General features: G+C 39.5%; 1 protein-coding gene across 8 annotated transcripts in view; it reads left to right on the top strand.

Annotated features, from left to right (window-relative positions):
• The window catches only part of CFAP61 (cilia and flagella associated protein 61), a 282,171-nt gene that overhangs the window by 49,537 nt on the left and 211,992 nt on the right, over positions 1-20,642 (top strand). For all 8 annotated transcript variants that reach the window (XR_009248788.1, XM_058684747.1, XM_058684746.1 and 5 more), the window contains exon 8: positions 6,526-6,685. Coding sequence is in view for 7 of the 8 variants with exons in the window: in XM_058684747.1 (XP_058540730.1) it covers positions 6,526-6,685 (160 nt within the window). In the remaining variant the exon portion in view is untranslated. The remainder of the gene's footprint in view (positions 1-6,525; positions 6,686-20,642) is intronic.

Raw genomic sequence — 20,642 nt, 5'->3', positions numbered from 1 at the left:
ATGGACATCCTTATGCCACTGTGATGGTGACATCACTCTGGAGAAGGCTTTTAATTCTTTGGTTTTAAGCTGCCAGTTTCAACCCAAATAATGTGTTTTGTTGTTGTTGTTGTTGTTGTTGTTGTTGTTGTTTTTAATATAATTTATTGTCAAGTTAGCTAAGATACAGTGTATACAGTGTGCTCTTGGCCTGGGGAGTAGATTCCCATGATTCATCACTTACATGCAACACCAGTGCTCATCCCAACAAGTGCCCTCCTCCATGCCCATCACCCACCCCGCACCTCCCTGTCAACCCTTAGTTTGTTCTCTGTATTTAAGAGTCTCTTATGATTTGTCTCCCTCTCTGTTTGAAACTATTTTTTCCCCCTTCCCTTCCCCTATGGTCTTCTGTTAAGCTTCTCAAGATCCACATATGAGTGAAAGCATATGGTATCTGTCTTTCTCTGCCTGACTTATTTCACTTAGCATAGCACTCTCCAGCTCCATCCACGTTGCTGCAAATGGCCAGATTTCATTCTTTCTCATCGCCAAGTAGTATTCCACTGTATATATAAACCACATCTTCTTCATCCATTCATCAGTTGATGGACATTTGGGCTCTTTCCATACTTTGGCTCTTGTTGATTTGTGTAAGGGCTTGTGAAGAGCAGCTGCAGCAACTACCCCCACATTCTTTCCCTCTCTAGTCACATGTCACACATTTGCAGTGCATGTAAACATCAGAGCAAAGTTTCAGGCTGAAAACTGCAGTCCCAACCCTGCAAGGATCCTTCGGTGTCTCTAAAGAGGCAAATGGAGTCCAGCCCAGTTTCTGAGAGGCCATATTATATCAGACATCAGACACTTCATGTTCTGTGGAGATTAGACCATGGACCTCGATCTTTAAATAGAAGGGCAGAAACAGGACTCTCACAAGGAGGAAGCCAGCCTAGGATCTGGGAGCACATCCCTAGTCTCTACTGAGCCATATCTGGTGTCTTAAGCTTTTCTGAGTTCAAGATTAGTGCTGTTACTCCCTGCCCACCTGCTTCCTGGACCCTTCTCCCAACCACCTGGACTTCCTTCTGCTGGCCCTGCAGGCAGTGGTATATGGGAACTAGTTCATTCTGGCTTACAAGAGCCAAGTGTTAAATCTTCAAGAAATTTTTTTAAACTGGTTGTTAAACACAGGCATTATTAAAAATTAAATAATATAAACTTTCAATGTAATAAGTTACACTAAAAAACAAAGTTAATAACTACTCAACACTCACCACTTCCTAATTATTTTATTATCTTTGGTCTTGAGATTACTTATGTCTAGGGTTCTCTCTGGTAGAAATACTATATAATAGTGGCTACTGCGCATCTTTTCCCAACTTCCTGTTCAGTGACATCACATTGGTGGCTTAAAATTGGCCACAATGGAGGCGGGGGTTGCGGGGGGGGATGGTGCCTGGGTGGCTCAGTTGGTTAAGCATCCAGCTCTTGATTTCAGCTTAGGTCGTGATCTCACAGTTGAGAATTCGAGCTCCACATCAGGCTCTACAATGATAGTGTGGAGCCTGCTTGGGATTCTCTCTCTCTGCCCCTCCCCATCTCTCTCTCTCTCCCCCTCTCAAAAGAAAGAGAGAGAGAGATGGGAAGGAAGGAAGGAAGGAAGGAAGGAAGGAAGGAAGGAAGGAAGGAAGGAAGGAAGGAAGGAAGAGAGAAAACATTTTAAAAATTGGCCACCATGGGAATATTTGCACCACAGAGATTGGCAAATGATAAATTGGGGCTTTTGCCCCCGGTTGCTAATTGAGAATTTACGAGCAGCACAGCATGCTTGTGTGTGACTACAATTGACTAGAGTTAACAGAACAGAGTGTATCAAGTCTGTCCCTTTCCACACCAGCCCATGGTGGTTACAGGCCATGTGCCTAGAATACCTGGGAGCTATGGTTGTGCCATGTAGGAAACTCTGGACTAAAGGTTTTTAACTGTGCAGCTTTCTTTGGCTTGATAGCTACTTTCAAGGAGTTTTGAGTTCACTTTGCTGCAAGTTGCCTTTCATAACTTTATCCTGGCTTACCTTGACATCTGGTGTTTACTCCAAACTGAGATTTCAGGGAAGGGTGGTTGGAGGCCAAGGGCGGCTCCTAGAGACAGATGGGCAGAACGTCTGCTTTGGCATCATCCACAGCATGGACAGCAGTGGTCCGAGTAGGCGCCACTGACCTGCAGGTGGGCAGAGCCTGCCAGCTCAGCCCTGCCGTTGGCATCAGGCAGAGGAGATCAAAGCTGGCAGTGGTCACAGTAAGGGCACCCTCCCTCTGAAGTACTGTCACCCAAAAGGGATGAGTGACCATAGGGCTTTTTAGAAGCAAGCATTAATGGTACAGTGCACACATGTCTCTAATGGACTTGCTTGTGAAGAGAAGGCCACTGCACATTGGAGTTTCTAGAAGTCAGAGCTTCATGTATCATCGTGTATATCCTCACAGGAAAAACAAAAACAATAAACAAAACTTTCAGTTTTTCTCCCTTCGTATGAGATAATTGAAGACACCTTTGTGGTGGAAAGTAACCTCTGTCACCTGGAGGATTGATAGCAGTCAATAATCAATGGCTTTTCATGGTTCAAGTAAAGAAAGTTTGCTGAATCTATTTTTCCAGAAAACACACACTCACAAAGATGCATTTGAATACTCCCACAAATTCATATTTGAGAATGGTGTTTATCAAATCTGACTAGTTATTTGAAAGAAACTCAAAGGAAAGAGCAGACATTTCCACAATATGTCCTTGCTCGGTCGTGGTTCATAATTGTGAACTTTTGTGAATTGTCACAACCCGGGATGAATGATGGGAATATAACAGGTTGTAGAATTGGAGAATGTTACATCTTTGTTCCTAATGGCAAAACATGTTTTTCCTCATTTTCATCAGAATGTGTGATCCATGCCATTTGAAATCAAATTCCAAACACAATGAGCCATTAGTGTAATAGCTCATTACTAACAGCAGTCTTATAAATAATACATTCTTATCATGCACATGCAGCTCGCCGTGAAGCCAGCAAAAGGTATTTTAGGCCATCGAAGTTTCGTTGCGCCAGCGTGGCTGTAGATTAGAAGGACATCTCCATGTGAACCAAGATGGATGCCAATTTTCCCTGCCGAGAGTGAGGCTGGCCGTCTCTTTCTGCACATATGGTAGATGGATTGGTTAATCAGCGTCTGCTGAGTCTTGGGCCTAAAATTACAGAGAAGCCAGACAACTGTGGCTACGCAGCCTTTGTTCATGAGTGCAAACAAGACAAACAATCACTTGTTATTTGGGAAAAAAATTAAAATGTTTATTTTGGACTTTTATTAAAGTGTCGATGGCTTTATAAGACAGCTGTGTAAATCCAGCCTTGTACAGCTAGTATCATTGTAGGGGGGGGGCATCTCTAAAGAAAGGAGTATGCATGGAAAAATTAATTTTTAAGAATTTCTCTTGTATTTCAGCATTAGGGAGAAAACAAAGGCAGTCACATTTATTTTTCAAACACATGTTTGAAAACAAATGACTTTCAACTAGAAGACACATTTGAGAACAAATAGTTTAATGCCTAATTTTTTCTGTGCGTCATGTAGAAGACTGAGCATTGTTGTAGCTTAATTTTGTGCTTCAGTAGGTTAAAATATTAACCATTTTCTCTGACTGACATTTATGGGAAGATGCTACATTCTTGGGACTAGGGAATGCCTATGATGAGTTCTGCTTCCTGCCTGGAATGGTTGTCTCAAGAAATACAGCCTAAGTGCTTGAAGGGTAGGACCTAATAATGCTGGTTTCTACAAGACCTGTCAGTCTCATCAGTCAGCCAGAATTTGCTTAAAACCCACGTAATAGTTAATAGGAGGAGTTATTTATGTACAATTTGGTTTTCTCTTTTTTCTAATTTTATTGAGATATAATTGATACATAACATTGTATAAGTTTAAGACGTAAAACATGGCAATTTGATATATATATATGTTTATGTATGTGTATATATATGTATGTATATATATATATATATATATATATATATATATAAAACACAATAATTATCATAGAAGGATTAGTTAACTAAAGAACTATGCATTCTCTCTTGTTTTCTTTTAAAATTTTAAATGCTTTTCTTGCAGGGAAGTATGACATTCAGAATTATCGAAGGGACCTCGTAAAGAATTTCAGTCATATATCTGAATGCAGACTGTGATAGAATTAAATTTCTTTAATTTGTATCTGTACCAATAATAGGTGCAGATCAGCTAATTACTCATTAGGAGATAACTTGTTTTCTCAGGGCACCTGGGTGGCTCAGTCGGTTAAGGGGCTGACTTCTGCTCAGGTCATGATCTCGCAGTTAGTTTGTGGGTTTGAGCCCTGTATTGGGCTCTGTGCTGACAACTCAGAGCCTGGAGCCTGCTTTGGATTCCGTGTCTCCCTCTCTCTCTGCCCCTCCCCTACTCGTGCTGTCTCTCTCTCAAAAAATGAATAAACATTTTAAAAAATTTTGTAAAAAGGAGATAACTTTTTTTCTCGACTCATAACACTTCGAATATCAAATATGTAGGGTTTTGCTTACACCAACCAATTTTTCATCTCCCTAGATACTGAGTGGGTGTCCTATAATTCAATTCTGACATTATGTGGAGTTGGTGTGGACCTCACGGGGTAAGGTCTCAGGCCCGCAAGACTGCCTCCACTTCAGATGCCAGTCACAAGTCCTGGGGTGTCACCTGGACTTCTAACTGTCTGGCTATTAATTAGGGGTTCCCACACCCCCTTCCTTGGGGTCAGTAATTTGCTAGAATGGCTCAAAGAACTCAGGGAAAGACTTTACTTACTATTTCCAGTTTGTTATAAAGGATACAGCTCAGGAACAGCCAGATGGAAGAGACGCATACAGCAAGGTGCAGGGGAAAGAGCCCTGAGTTTCTATGTCATCTCTGGGCATGTCAACTCCCAGCACTTCTATGTGTTCACCAGCCCAGAAACTCCTGATTCCCACTGTGCAGGGGTTTTTATGGCGGTTCCCTTAATGATTGATTATATATACCATTGGCCATTGGTGACTGAACTCAATCTGGAGCCACTCTCCCCTCTCCAGAGGTCAGAGGGTGGGGCTGAAAGTTCCAACCCTCTAATCAGTCACATACTTGTTTTTTCTGACAATCAGCTCCTGGTCTCCAGGAGTCACCTCATTAGCATAAACAGGTATTACTGAAAGGAGCTTATTAGGAAAAACAAAAGACCCTTCTCTCAGGAAATTACAAGTGTTTTAGGGGCTTTGTGCCAGGAACCAAGGATGAAGACCAAATATGTATTTCTTGTTATATCACATTGTCACACTTATCTTCCCATCTGTATACTCCTTATCAGAGGCCTAAAATCATGAGACCAAGGTTAAGAACTAGTTATCTATTAGGATGCTAGGAGGTGATGTATTTGCAAATCAGACCCACACGGTGAACCAGTGTTGCAAGTTTACCTCACTTAAACATCCCCACCAAACCTCTGGCCTTGAGTCTCCTCCCCATGAGACCATTGAGCCAAATAAATGAATAAATTCAAGAAAATCAAAGTTCCAGTCTGATAAAGAGTAGGTGACCATGAACATCTCTAAATCAAGGGTCAATTGGATGGACACTGGAACAATGGCTAATCTTACCAAGACTGTGCATTGTGGAGGGGAAGAAAGTGGACAGGAAGGCTGGGCTTGCAGTGGCATAATAAAAAGGATATGGGGCAGGTTGGGGGCACTCCCTAGGCAAAGAGGGTACATGTTCTTTCCCTCAAGAACTCTAGCAACTTCCTGAAGTTACGTATCCATTCTACGATTGTCCACAGTGGTCATTCATTGGATGTTTTTTGGAGCACGTTGTGGGGGCCATGCATTGTTCTAGACACTAGAGCTTCTAAAGAAAGATACTTCTCGGGGCGCCTGGGTGGCGCAGTTGGTTAAGCGTCCGACTTCAGCCAGGTCACGATCTCGCAGTCTGTGAGTTCGAGCCCCGCATCAGGCTCTGGGCTGATGGCTTGGAGCCTGTTTCCGATTCTGTGTCTCCCTCTCTCTCTGCCCCTCCCCCGTTCATGCTCTGTCTCTCTCTGTCCCAAAAATAAATAAAAAAAATAAAAAAAAAAAAACGTTGAAAAAAAGAAAGATACTTCTCGCTTCCTTAAATATTTCAACGTTTTTTATTTATTTTTGGGACAGAGAGAGACAGAGCATGAACGGGGGAGGGGCAGAGAGAGAGGGAGACACAGAATCGGAAACAGGCTCCAGGCTCCGAGCCATCAGCCCAGAGCCTGACGCGGGGCTCGAACTCACAGACCGCGAGATCGTGACCTGGCTGAAGTCGGACGCTTAACCGACTGCGCCACCCAGGCGCCCCAACTTCCTTAAATATTTCAAAGTGCGTGCCAAGTTACCAACTGTCCCGACGTGCTGTGGGCTCATGGCAGTTTCATGATGAGAATTCATTTGCAGTCTGATAGAGTAATGAGATGTTTTGGATGTTTCAGGTGGAAGGTGTAGCTGTCGGGTTCATGAGTGTGTGCTCAAGAGTGAACATGCAGCTTCTGCATGAGTGCTTTGACTTGGGGCCCTTCCATGGACTCTGCGTTCCACATCCTGATGATGTTCTGCAACCACCTCCAGAGCTAAGCACTAAAGGAAGTGAAGGTACAGTGGCTATCACAGTAACAGGTCAGGAATTAAATCCATGCCTTCTACACAACTGTGCCTTTTGATGAGTGATGGGACTAGATGGCTTCTTTGATATCTCCTTTTCCAGTCCTCTTTAAGGTATGGTTCCCATGGTTAATGAAATCCAGTGCACATATCTGTGAGCACAGATGGTCGGAAGTGCACAGGTATAGTTTGACATGATGGCCCTATAGCTTAAGGGTCCCTAAATTCAGAATGTTCGTTGTGAAATAATTGGTAGTATTTCAGCATTTTACACACACACACACACACACACACACACACACACACCAAAATATGTTTTTTTCAAGTCAATAACTTGAGAAGTTCCATATGCTTTTAAGTTTTAATCCCACCCATCAGTGCTTTTGTGTTTGTGTCTTTGACAAACTATTATATATTATGGGTCTATTGCAAGTAGTCATTTTTAACTTGCTTAAATTATTTCTAGCCATATGATTTAATTTTTTTAACGTTTATTTATTTTTGAGACAGAGAGAAACAGAGCATGAGTGGGGGAGGGGCAGAGAGAGAGACACAGAATCTGAAGCAGGCTCCAGGCTCTGAGCTATCAGCACAGAGCCCGGTGTGGGGCTCGAACTCACAGATCGCGAGATCATGGCATGAGCCAAAGTCAGACGCTTAACCGACTGGGCCACTTGGGCGCCCCGAGCCATATGATTTAAAATGATTTTAAAATATTGTTGTATCAAGTTCTTCACGAAGTAAAGTTAAATAATCTCAGACTTTGGTATTTTGATGAGGTCTTGCTGCATCTTTGGGTATCTTTGCAGGTAAAGTGTTTCCATTCTTAAATCAGATAGATGCAGAGTATGTTAATTCATTTCTCTAAGCCTGGGTTTCTTCCTTTGTAAAATAGGAATAATATTAATACTTGCCACATAGGTGAGTTGTGAAGTGTCACTGAGATTACTCATGTCAAGGGCTTTACTCTGTCTTGAGCAGACTCTGCTCAGTAAATGCTGACCATCATTGTTAGTGATAGTTATTTCTTTGCAACTGGACTTTCACCTACTTGAGTCTTCCAAGATTAAAATCAGGGCATTTTGAATTGCTCTGCTTTGTCATGTCTGAAAGATGATACTAAGATTGTTTAAAAATAGGAAGAAGAACACACTGGGTGGTGGCAAAGGACTTGTCAGTGTACAACAATGGCAGTTGTCTCTCTGGCTGATCTTTTGCCCTCGATGGGAAACCAAGCACATGGATGTATGGAGCTTATCTGAATGTTCACACTCATTACAGAGAACTTACAGAGCCACAGATGGAGAGGTGTTTCCTCTTTGTACTGACAACAACACTCTTCCCAAAACAAAGATTTGAGGCCATTATTTTTTAATAGTGAAGGCTGGCTTGCCTGTGCTTCTCAGCAAAGAGATACTGGAGTGTTCTGATGAACTTTGCTGCATGAGACAATGCTGAACCGTAAGTTGTCTTTCACTTTCAAGTGCATAAATTCTTCTCAAAGGCAGCATTAAATAGGCTTTATAGCTCGATTTTTTCATTTATAAAATGTAGATATAAATAGTATCTAACCTAAAAAGTTGTTGGGAGGATTAAATGTTAGACTCTACATTATGTGCTTAGCTCAGTGCCAAGCAGAGTAAATCCTCAAAAAAAATTGTTGTTTTTATGTATGCCTGTGACTATTATTGTTATAAAAAACAAGTTAAAAAGATAAAGTCCTTTCCAGTGTTTTCCTGAATAGCCCTGAGGCTACCGATATTCTATACATAGAATGAATGAAAAATTCTTATTTTAGAAACTTTATGGGGAGAACAGAATTTAAAATTTAGGCTGAACCCCAGACTTTATTTTTTTAAATATTTATTTATTTTTGACAGAGAGAGAGAGAGAGAGAGAGAGAGTGGGGGAGGGCCAGAGAGAGAGGGAGACACAGAATCTAAAGCAGGCTCCAGGGTCTGAGCTGTCAGCACAGAGCTGGATGCAGGGTTTGACCCCACAAACCGCAAGATCATGACCTCTGCTGAAGTCAGACGCTTAACCGACTGAGCCACCCAGGTGCCCCAAACCCTGGACTTTAAAACATACACCATAAAGCCCACAGAGAGATGGAAGCTAAAGGAAGTCCTACTCCTCTCTACCACCTTTAATATTTTTACTTAAATTTATTTATCTAAAAGAAATAGGAAAACTTCTCTTGTTATCTTCTGCACCTTGTTTATTTTTGAAAATCCAGCTTTATGTTCACTGATACAAAGTTGATTATGAAATTGTCATCAGGGAGCATTATTATAGGCTTCCAAATAACTCAGGGATGGATTCACAAATCATCAGCAGCTTATTATATGTAAGAAAAGAGTCATCAACACATTTTGCTGCCATCATCCTTCAACAACAACAAAGAATGAGGCTCCAGAGAAAATTCTAAATGTGCTATGATCTATACTGTTCATTGTTTCTCTGATGAAAGTCTCAAGTTAAAAGAAATATAATTTCTCTAAAATATGAACTAAAATTCTTGTTTCAAATGAGCACACATCATTGTGCCTTATATGTTGTATTTTGTTTAGTACTTTTTACTTTTCAAAGGATTGTCAAATATATTATCTCATTTTATCCCCATAACTTGACATAGGAGACTAGGATGGGTGACAATGTTTCCTTTTTATACCTGTCCAAGCTCATGCAAGGTTGTAAAGCTCATCAGGGGCAGATGGACCCAGAACCCAGCCCTAGCGCACTCTCCTTGGCAAGGTGTCTTTTTATCTTGGATGGCTTTGACTGTAAACTCCAATGGTGTGTCTACAACACTGGATACATGATCAGTTTTCTTCACTTTAACACATTATGTAATGAGTTATCACTTTAATGAGTTCTCAGTGGCCCATCCATTTACCTCAGGGGTGTGTGTGTGTGTGTGTGTGTGTGTGCGTGCATGTGTGTGTGATTATGCTCTGGACAACTTCCATGTGCTGCAGTCTTCACCTGTGTGTCTGTAGGATTTGCCAGAACTGTGGGAGGCCACTCTGCCCCATGCAAGAGGCAGGCTGGAAGTGCCAGGAAATTAGACTCCTGGAGCAGCTTCTGCTTCCCTGTCTTACATCCCTACCCCCTGTACCTCTTTTCTCATTCAACTTCCAAGTAAATAATTATACTGGAATCCTTGACTCAAGGTCTGCGTCTGAGGGAGTCCACACCAGGACGCTGCTTGTCTAGTCTTTTCCCACCAGCTGTGGAAACATTTATTTTTATACAACTGCCAGGAGTCGGGGTATAAATACCCCAGTTCTCTCATTTCTCAGGTGGGATAACTCTGAGACGTTAGTTTTATACTGTTTCCCAGAGTTGTTCCATGGGATTCAGTTCCAGCATTCCACAGTGGTAATCTGTGTAATGACATGTGTTTACTAACTGCCTTTTCTTCCCTTTTTCTCTTCCTTACCACCCTACTGGTGCTTCCTGTCATCACCTCCCCAAATAAAGCACTTGTTCTCAAATCCTTGACCCAAGGTCTACTCTTTCCCCACCAGCTGTGAAACTTGCAGTATCACACCAACCTCAACCCTTCTCAGCAGATTAATGTCAAGTCTCAACATTCTTAAGTTAGTATAGTGGCCCTCCCTGTTTAGAGGCTTACATACATTATAATCAGCCTCCCAGTCCTTACTTCAGCGGTATCACAAGTTTCTGTTGGTTCTGAAAAGTTTAACCATGCACATTCAATTTGCATTTTACTTGAATAGCTTGTATATGTGTCCATTTCTCAGCTGCTCATTTTGCTTGCATAACCTATTACATGTACTTGTAAATTTTGGTTTTTATGTACTAAACCTTGGGACTAAACTGGGACCATAGGAACAAAGTCTAAGGATGCAGATTTTCTCCCAATATGAGGAAACTCTAGTAAAAGTTTGTTTGTTTACGGAAAATCGTAGTTTAGGAGTAGCAAGCTCCCCCAATATTGGACGAATTCATAAAGAAACAGTCATAGATGTTTACAAAAAGGTTTTCTTGTGTGAGAAACTGTACTAAATGAAATTTAAGATTCCCCCCAAATGCTAATAAGACTCTCTGAAAGCTTAGTGAACATGCATTAGGACATTGTATATGCCTGATAGCTTACATGTATTTTCTTTCAGTAACAATAAAATGGCTCAAAACAATATTATTTTCCAGTTGGCCCCACCACTGGCCCTGCCCAGCATTTGAAAATCAAGCTGTGTCTTTTATTCACTCCATCGTTACAGTAAAAACTTTGGATCAGAATTGAGGTGGCAGTCTTCTTGGTGACGCATAAAGCAAAATAGGGCACAGCCGTATTGGCATTGCCACATTTACTAGTTAAAATTAAAAAAAAATAAATAAATAAGCAGAAGGCCAAACTTTTGTTTGTCATGTAGGCTGGTGTGACCTGGGGAGCAGGAGTCTCTGTTTTGAAAGAACCCTTATGAGAGATGCCCGGCTGGCTCAAGTGGAAGAGCATGTGACTCTTGATCTCAGTGTTGTTAAGTTTGAGCTCCACCTTGGGTGTATAGATTGCTTTTAAAAAATGAAATTTTGAAAAAAAATGAAAGAACCCTTGCGAGGTTCAGATCCTTGAATCTCATTATGCACCCAGGGCCCACTGGACCAAATCTCTGTGGAACTGATATGCTCTTGGCAGGGAGAAACTTAGTTGTATATAGCAGATTTGTGGCCTTTCAAAAGAATAATCTGTGTAGCCCCTTGTAACCAAACCACCCAGCAAGAGTGTTGCCTACTTTATATTTAAAAGGTCCTTCAAAATATGATTTTCATAACATCTGCATATAAAACATAGCAATGTTGTCTTAAGTTTTTTTGTTGTTGCTATTAAGTAGGCTCCATGCCTAGCATAGAGCTCAGTGCTGAGCTTGAACTCATGACTCTGAGATCAAGAGTCAGATGCTTAGCTGACTAAGCCACCCAGGCACCTCACCTTTTAAATGTTTTAAAAATATTTAGGAAATGTTAGGAAATGTTTCTTTATGTCTTTTAAAAAATATTTTTTAATTAATTTATTTATTTTGAGAGAGAGCATGCACGTGTGCACACAAGTGGGGGAAGGGCAGAGAGAAGGGGATACAGAATCCCAAGCAGGCTCTGGGCCATCAGTGCACAGCCTGATGCTGGGCTTGAACTCACAAACCATGAGATCATGACCTGAGCCAAGATCAAGAATTGAACACTTAGCTGACTGTACCACTCAGGCATCCCTGTTTCTTTATGTCTTATTTAAATTTCTTTTCATTAGACTTACCTGAGATTCTCTCTATAGGAGGAGGAAATACCCGAAACCAGTTTCCAGTGCCAAAGCTAAGAAACAATGGCTAAATCAAATCTTCATGGTGTATCAAATAGCTTTTTAGCTTGTCTTCCTAATGTTCTATTTCATATGCTTGGGTTGCCTTCTATTTTACTTTATTTTTCTTTTAACATGGATTCCAAAAATGGATGAAACACTTATGTTTAGAGCATAGCAGTATTCCTGCCAAAATATTTGCATTATATATTTCAGAACAGTATTTAAACACCCAATACATTCTGTAGTTATTTAGTGACCCACTAGGACTGTATTAGTTTGCTGGAGCTGTCCTAACAAAGTACCATAGACTGGGGATCTTAAACATTAGAAATTAATTTTCTCACAGTTCTGGAAACTAGAAGTCCAACCAAGATCAAGACATAGGCAAGGTTAGTTTCTTCTATGACCTGTCTCCTTGGCTTGTAGATGCTGTGTCTTTTCCCCATGTGTCTACATGTTCATCCCTTTGTCCCTGTTTGTGTCCCAATTTTCTTATAAGGACTCCAGTCATGTTGGATTAGGGCCCACCTATAGGACCTCATTTTACTTTAACTATCTCTTTAAAGACACTATCTTCAAATATAGTCACATTCTGAGGTACTGGGGGTGAATACTTCAGTATATGAAATTTGTGGGGACACAATTCAGCCATAACACTTAGGGTCCTATGTTAATAGTTCCCTGGAGCCAAGTCTATAAGGCCAAGTCCCTGGCCAAGACTATAAGCTATGGCAATAATGCAGATAATGGCAGCAAAGTCTGTTCTACTTGATGCTCATACAAAGCTTGATATACCAATTCATATTTATCACAACTGACTTTTGTCTTTTTGTAACCACTTAATATGTGTTTGATATATGAAGGTAACAAAATTACATTTTTTCAAAGCTTTAGACACTCTTACCAACTTTGGTTTTCTACAGTTAACCATGTGAGTTCTGATGCTTTGATAGAGATGTTGATAATACAGATATATAATAGCAGACTTATGCCCAGCTCATGTGATTATCTCCAAGGTTGACAGCATATACTTTTACAGGGGTTCTTAAGGTGGAGCCCCTGGACTGGTAACACACCAGGAAGAAGATGATTCAAACTTGAAGCCCAGTTTTATTTTCAGGAACACTGACTTAAAAGTCTTGCTTGGCTAGCCTTTTGATTACAGCTGACCCTTGAATGACATGGTGGTTAGGGGCTCTGTCTGCTCCTCCAGGGAAAACTTTTGATTCTCCAGAAATGTAGCCATAATACCTTACTGTTGACCAGAAGCCTTTCCAATCACATAAACAGTCAATAAACACATAGTTTGTATGTTGTGTGTATTATATACCACATTCTTACAATAAAGTAAGCAGGAGAAAACAAAGTATTAAAATCGTAAGGAAGAGGGGCACCAGGTGGCTCAATCATTTGAGTGTCCTACTTTGGCTCATATCAGATCTCGCAGTTCGTGAGTTCAAGCCCCGCATCGGACTCTGTGCTGTCAACTCAGAGCCTAGAGCCTGCTTCAGATTCTGTGTCTCCCTCTCTCTCTGCCCCTTCCCTGCTTACACTACAGTTGTCTTTCTCTCTTTCAAAAATAAATAAACATTAAAATAAATAAATAAATGTAAGGAAGAGAAAATATATTTATAAGCACTGTGCAGTATAATATATATATATATATATATATATATATATATATATATATACCACGTATACATAGACCCATGAGATTCAAACCCCTGTTGTTCAAGGGTCAACTGTACTTAACAAAATCTGTTGCTGATTTTTCATCTTAATTCAAATACTGGTTTCTGTGTCCTTTTGAATGCCTTTAGAAACAGCAGCAACAAATGATGGCACCCAGTTAAGAATGTTATTTTGCAGAGAGCAAGATGACTGGCACTGCATTCATACCCTCCTCTTCAGCACTGGGAAGGACTTGTATTATGACTGGCATGCTCACCGCCAGTCAGATTCATTTCATGATGGTGGAAATGCAAACACATTTTCATATAGGGCCTTGCGGTCTTTGAAAGAAAAGTGGCTTTATTTATGTTCGTTATGATCATTATGTGCTGGGATTATTTTCTCAGTAGGTGATGTCTGTTTTGCCCATATTTATGATGCAGGGGAGAAGGCATTTAATGAATTTCAAGAGTGTATTTGACTGTAAAACACATCTCTGTTAGTATATTCACATGTAAATAGCCCTTTTATTTGTTCTCTTTGGTGACCTTTTTTCTTTCGGGGGTAGATCACAGTTTGTTGTTGTTTGCCATTTCCAAATGGGAGGATGAATGATAATAATGAAAGATTATGCAAAAAATCCACGTTTAAAATAATGTTGATATGCCACTTGTGTTGCAGGATAATTATAGTAATTTGGCTATTACACTATATGGAGTCAGGAGTTAGTTGCTAGAAAACACGGTGATAGGGGTGATTCAGGGGATTTTCATCCCAACAGGCTGTTTGATCCTGCTGACTTTTCTCTTGAAAATCAATTGCTTGCGGTGAATACTCTGAATTCCCCCTTGATTAAATTGGCTGCCGGTGGGCTGCACCCATTGCACTGGGGTCACTGTGAGTTCTGTGTCTGTTTACACAGGGTTTTTGACGACTCTTAAAGTATCATGGACCAAATTTAATCTGAGCAAAGCAACTAAGGAAGCAATTACTAAAAATCACAGTCTTTGCCCATGACAACAAACAAAGGAAAGTGTACTAATTCTAAACCCAATGCGAAGACAGTTATTTTGCTACTGGTTTGCAAGCCTTTTCTCCACTGCATATTGCTGTGGCTTTGCTGTTTTCAGTCTTCAGGAATACATAGCTAGCTTAGTGGAAAACCTGAAACAGTCCTTCTGGAAGCTGACTCCCACTTGAGGTTTATCTTTGACAATGTTCCATTTCCCCCTCAAAGATAGTAGTAAATTCATATTTTCTATTTCTTTTGAATCAACTTTAGGAGATTAGATTTTTCTAGAAAAGCATCATTTCATATACAAAGATTTAAAAATTATTGGAATACAGTTATGTATGTATATATATATATTATATATATTCAGTGTGTATGTACATATGTATATACACACATACATATATACTATTAAAAATGATTAAAGAAGACAAAGTTTATTTGACACTTCATGAAGTGGATTGTCCCCTTTTGGAGAACTGTAAAATAGGGCAGAATCTTTTATAGAATAAACAGTAAAGAACAAGGAAAAGAAAAACAAAATAGATCTGATGGGCTGGGGCCACACAGTTAGCCTTGTTTGGGGCGAGAAGGCCCCACAGTTGGTTTGGCTTTTGGGGACTGATTGACTGCATATACTGCCTCTGTGGTCAAGTGGAACACTTAACAGGAACATGAAGGTTATATAAGTTTCAGTTAGCTAGCTGATGGGGCACCTCAGGCAGGAGCAATTCCATCTTGGGCCTAGAAAATTTTATATGTATATATGTGTGTGTGTGTGTGTGTGTGTGTGTGTGTGTGTGTGTATAGACATATACTTATATAATATTCTATATTATATATAATAATTATTAAATTATAAATAACTTATTTATATTTACTTGGTTTTGTTTCTATAATACATCTAACTCTATGTGGAAAAAGACTTCTTTTTCTTATTGAGTGCTTATTTCATTCTTGAAATATTTTAGAGAAAAGAAAAACATCACAAAACTATGCAAAAAGTATTATTTATAGTAAATATGAGAAAATATTCAGCTTCCCTAAAACTGAAAGGCACGTTAAAACCCAAGATCTGTTTCTCCCCCTTTTTGTGTACTTAGTTATAGGTGTGTATTGTAATTAAGATGCTTCGTCCTGGGCAAGGACCTTGGTAACTAGCACTATGAGTTTCTGACAGACATGAAGGTTAGCTGATACAATACAGTGTAGAAATGGTTTCTATTCTTTGATTTCAGCTGTAGCAAGTCTGAAGAAATAACCCTAAATCTGTAAGGAGATACGTATTCAATACTATTCACTAAGCTTAATCATAATACTAAAAATGAACACATAAAATGATATATAAATCAATAAATTTAAAAAAAACACAAATCTCCCACAAGAGAGGGATGGCTAAACTTGTGGCTATCCATGGGATGCCTGTGCAGCAACATTTTAAAAGGTTACAAAGAGTGAAGAGAAGTGGTTATGATATAATTTATTGTGAAAAAAATCAATGCAAAACGAATAGAACTGTGAGTAAAACTACCTAAGAGACATGTGCTATGAAAAGCACTGGGAGGTAATGAATTAAAACAACGGAATTAATGGAGTCACAGAAGTAACACTAGGGCAATGCTTTTATTTCCCCCCTCTATTTTTTAAAATGGAAAAACAATCTTAAATTTACATAGAAGTTGCAGGTACTTTTTTTCTTCCTGAACTATCTGAAAATAAGATGCTGATGTCCTGTGGAGCCACTTGTGAATACTTTAGTGTGTGTTTCCTACAGAGGGACACTCTCCTTTACAAATCTAAACATCCATCAGTATCAAAGAATTCCTTGAATATGTTACCTCCAACTAATCCACAGGTCATGAACCTCATTCAGGTTTCTTCATCTGTCCCAGTGATACCCTTTACAGTGGAAAGATCCAGTCCAGAATGACGAACTGCATTTAGTTGCCCTGTTATCTTTCATTTTAGGACAGTTCCTCCGTCTTTCCTTGAATACGATGTCTAAACATTTTTGAAGGTGATAGGCCCATGCTTCTGTAGTTTTTCCTTGAATTTATGTTTGTCTGATGTCTCCTCCCAGTGAGATTCACGTTCTGCACTCTTGGCAGGACTATCAGAGAAGGGACTGGGTTCTCATTGCATCCATTCTGGTATTACACACTTTCAGTCTGTCCCATTACTGATGATGTGTGGTCACTTTGATCACTTGATTAAAGTGACTCTTGTAGGTAAAAAATTAAAATTATTTTAGCTTATTCCAGTCAGTGCAGAGATCTATTATAATTTCTCCATTCCTGACCTTTATATTGATTCTGTCCTGATTCTTGGAATCTACAGCTTCACTGATGCTATTTTAACCCCCTCATAGAGTTTTAGCTTCACTCTGCCCAGCTTCCCAGCAGGCATCTGCCATTGCTGCAGATGTCTCCTTGGGTAGATAACGCTCCGGGTTTCCCAGTGAGTCGGTCCTGTGCACTGTCTGTCTTTAGCCTCCAGTAATGGCTACTATGTGGTCTATTGCAGGGAAATTGTTACTGACTCTGCTTGTAACCAAACTAGACTTCACCCTGGTGGGCACTACTGTCACCTCTAACTAGGACACTTGAGATCTACATGGACCCAGCTTCCACGTGCCCAGTCTGGAGCTTCACCTGTAATTTCTTCTCTACTGTACCTGGTTATAGTTCCTTCTTCCCCTTTGCTTTTTTGCCCTCTCTTAAAAAAAAAAAAAAAGAATCTTGGGGCACCTGGGTGGCTCAGTCCATTAAGCATCTGACTCTTGGTTTCAGCTAAGATCATGATCTCACAGTTAGGGGGATCAAGCCCCATGTCATGCTCTGCACTGACAGCATGGAGACTGATTGGAATTCTGTTTCCCTCTCTCTCTGTCCCTCCCCTACTTGCACGTGTGCGCTCTCTCTCTCTCTCTCTCTCTCTCAAATAAAGTTAAAAAAATTAGCTTCTTTTGTTTGATTGATCTTTTCAAAGAGCTAGCTCTTAGATTTATCTACCAAGTCTGTGGCCTTCTTTTTGAATTTATTTCAAAAAATTTATTTGCTTTTATTTCTGTGACCTTTTTCTTAAAAATTTTTGGATTTGTTTTGATGTTCCTATTCTAGTTGCTTGATTAATTTATTTATTTTTCTTGTTTGATATAAAAAGTATTTGTTGAGAAGAAAAACTTTTTCTCTACCAACTGAAGTTTGAGTGGTCAGGGACCTGCAAATTTATTGACAATTGACAGGTTGACCGGAGAAAAGTTTATTTTGCATGCAGAAATGCTCTATAGCCAGATATATCGAATAGCCAGATATAAAGATGTGTATACCAATTTAACAGTGGGGAAAGGGTTAGGGTTTCAATGGGAAAATATGGAAGGTTCTACTGGTTTTTTAATGCTAATCAGATTGTACCATTGAACTAGCCATTGATAGAATCATACTGCAACATGTAGGCTTTGTAATTGAAGTCAATGAAAGAGTCATTGATGGTGATAATATCCACTTTGCCAGAGTTGAAAAGAGCTCTGGCAACCAGGTACCCAAAATGGCTGAGAAATCTGTTTTCTCTAATCTTCACCACTGTGTCTTAGGAGTGCTGCTGGCATTGCAGAAAAAGATGCATCTTTTTGACTTGGGAGAAGTAGAGAGCCTCTTTGCTAGAATTTTATAAGAAAGTTAGACCTTTAAATGCTTCTTGAGGCTAGAATGCCAAGCCAAGAAGTCACCACCATGTTTCAGTTGAAGTACCTATAGATTTGGGTGAATTTCTTTCTTCCTGAAGAATATCCAAAATATCTTTTCTTACTCACCTGTAATGCTGGAAACTTTATAATCCAGGTGCCAAATACCTAAGAGGGCTTTATAAGCATTAGCTCTGTAAAATCAACCTTATTTCCTTAAAACTGTCTAGTTGTATTTGATTCTATACATGTCATTCTTAAATATGACATTTCAGTCAAAGCCTTGGTCATATAACCAATGTTTCCAATTATGTCTTGTTTACAAAGAGGAAAGATTCTTATTGAACCTTTGAAAATAACTATATTGCCATGAAAATTAGAATATTCAATAAGTTAACAAATTCTAGAGGGTTGAGGGAGGGAGAAAAAGATAAATGTTTTCAAAGGTATAATCTACTAAATTTTGTAAGTTAAAAATAGCTTAAGAAGGAAAAATAAAGGGGCACCTGGGTGGCTCAGTCAAGTAAGCATGCAACTCTTGATTTCACCTCAGGTGATAGTCTCACCTGATCAAGGTAAGATCGAGCCCCACATCGGGCTCTGCGCTGAGCATGGAGCCTGCTTGGGATTCTTTCTCTCCCTGTCTCTCTCTGCCTTTCTCTCTCTCTCTCTCTCTCTCTCTCTCTCTCAAAATAAATAAATAAACATTTTAAAAACAGAAGCAAAAATAAAGTGGTTCCTTAAATCCAGGAGCAATATTTTAGACAAATGATGTAATTATCCTTCATTAATTCATTTAGTACCATGTAATTAATTTTTGTTCTGCTTGATCTTGGATTAGCAGTTTCATGAACCCATCAGTTTGCCCATTGGAGATTTGTGACTCCTTGTTCAGTCCACTGGTATGGTGTCAATGTTACTTTGTCAATGCTACCAGAAGCCTAAGCTCTAGGGTCCCTTGCATAGTCCCTTTTCCATGGGTCTTTGACACAGTTTCTCTTGTTGAAGACACACGTTCTGGCTTGTAGCTGAATGCAAGAAGAGCTTCCATGGAAGCATCAGGGCAACCAATTCCTGTCTGTGGAGGGCAAAAGACTTAACTGGCTGTGGCTGAAGATCTTATGAGCGTTTGTTATGAAATTAATACAGTTGACAAGGAAATGTTGTTGTTTCTGTGGCACACTGCATTTGCAAGTAATAACTGGAATGTTGATAACATTATATTATTGTTGTGTCTAATATCAGGCAAAGCAGTACCAGGACACATATGGACAATGAGGACATTGACACATTTCTAGGACCTTCATATAATCCCTGAAATATTTGTATTAATAACATTCACCCACACAAATATAACCTAGGGAAAGTTAAACATCTCTTCTTATTTGACAGTTCTTCTTATGCAGTTCAATGTATTTAATGAATTTTAGATATCTCTCATTTTACAAGGAAAAGAACAAATCCTTAGAGATTTTCCAGGGACCCCCTGGGAAGTCAGTTAAGGATCACGATTTTACTTAGGATTTTATTTTGGGAAGGCAAAATACCAAAAGTTGTCAAATATCTTAAAAGGTTTGAACATCTGATTTTAATAGGATCACAGATTAGTCTGAAAAAATACTTAACTATCTATTTAATCAAAGTAACCATAAAGAACTCAGAAGTTAAACTACAGGAAGTAACATAGTCATAACAAACAAACAAACAAATAAACAAACTTACCTTAAAACATTTTGAAACCAGTTTCTCTGTGGGGCACCTGGCTGGCTCAGTCCCTGGAGCTTTGCACTCTTGATCTCAGTGTTGTGGGTTTAAGCCCTACATTGAGTACAGAGATTACTTAAAAAATTCTTTCAAAAAAAAATTAAAAACATAGCTTATCTGATTTCTCACATAAACTTGAGAGCTCAAAAATAATAACTTGAGGGGTCATTGGGTGACTCAGTCGGTTAAGTGTCTAACTCTTGATTTCAGCTCAGGTCATGATCACATGGTTGTGAGATCAAGCCCTGCATGGAGCCTGTTTAAGATTCTCTCCCTCCCTCTCCCTTTGCCCCTTCTGTGCTTGTGTGAGCATGTACTCTCTCTCTTCCTCTATAAATAAATAAATAAATAAATAAATAAATAAATAACCAACCAACCAAGAAACAATTTTTAAAAATAATAATTTCAGATCTTGAATGGGATTGATTTGAATCTATAGATCAGTGTAGGGTGAATTGACATCTTTACAATGTATTGAGCCCTCTAATCTATGAAT

This window comes from Neofelis nebulosa, chromosome 9 (assembly GCF_028018385.1).
Source record: "Neofelis nebulosa isolate mNeoNeb1 chromosome 9, mNeoNeb1.pri, whole genome shotgun sequence".
Classification (NCBI taxonomy): domain Eukaryota; kingdom Metazoa; phylum Chordata; class Mammalia; order Carnivora; family Felidae; genus Neofelis; species Neofelis nebulosa.
This window is presented reverse-complemented; position numbering and strand designations above follow the sequence as displayed.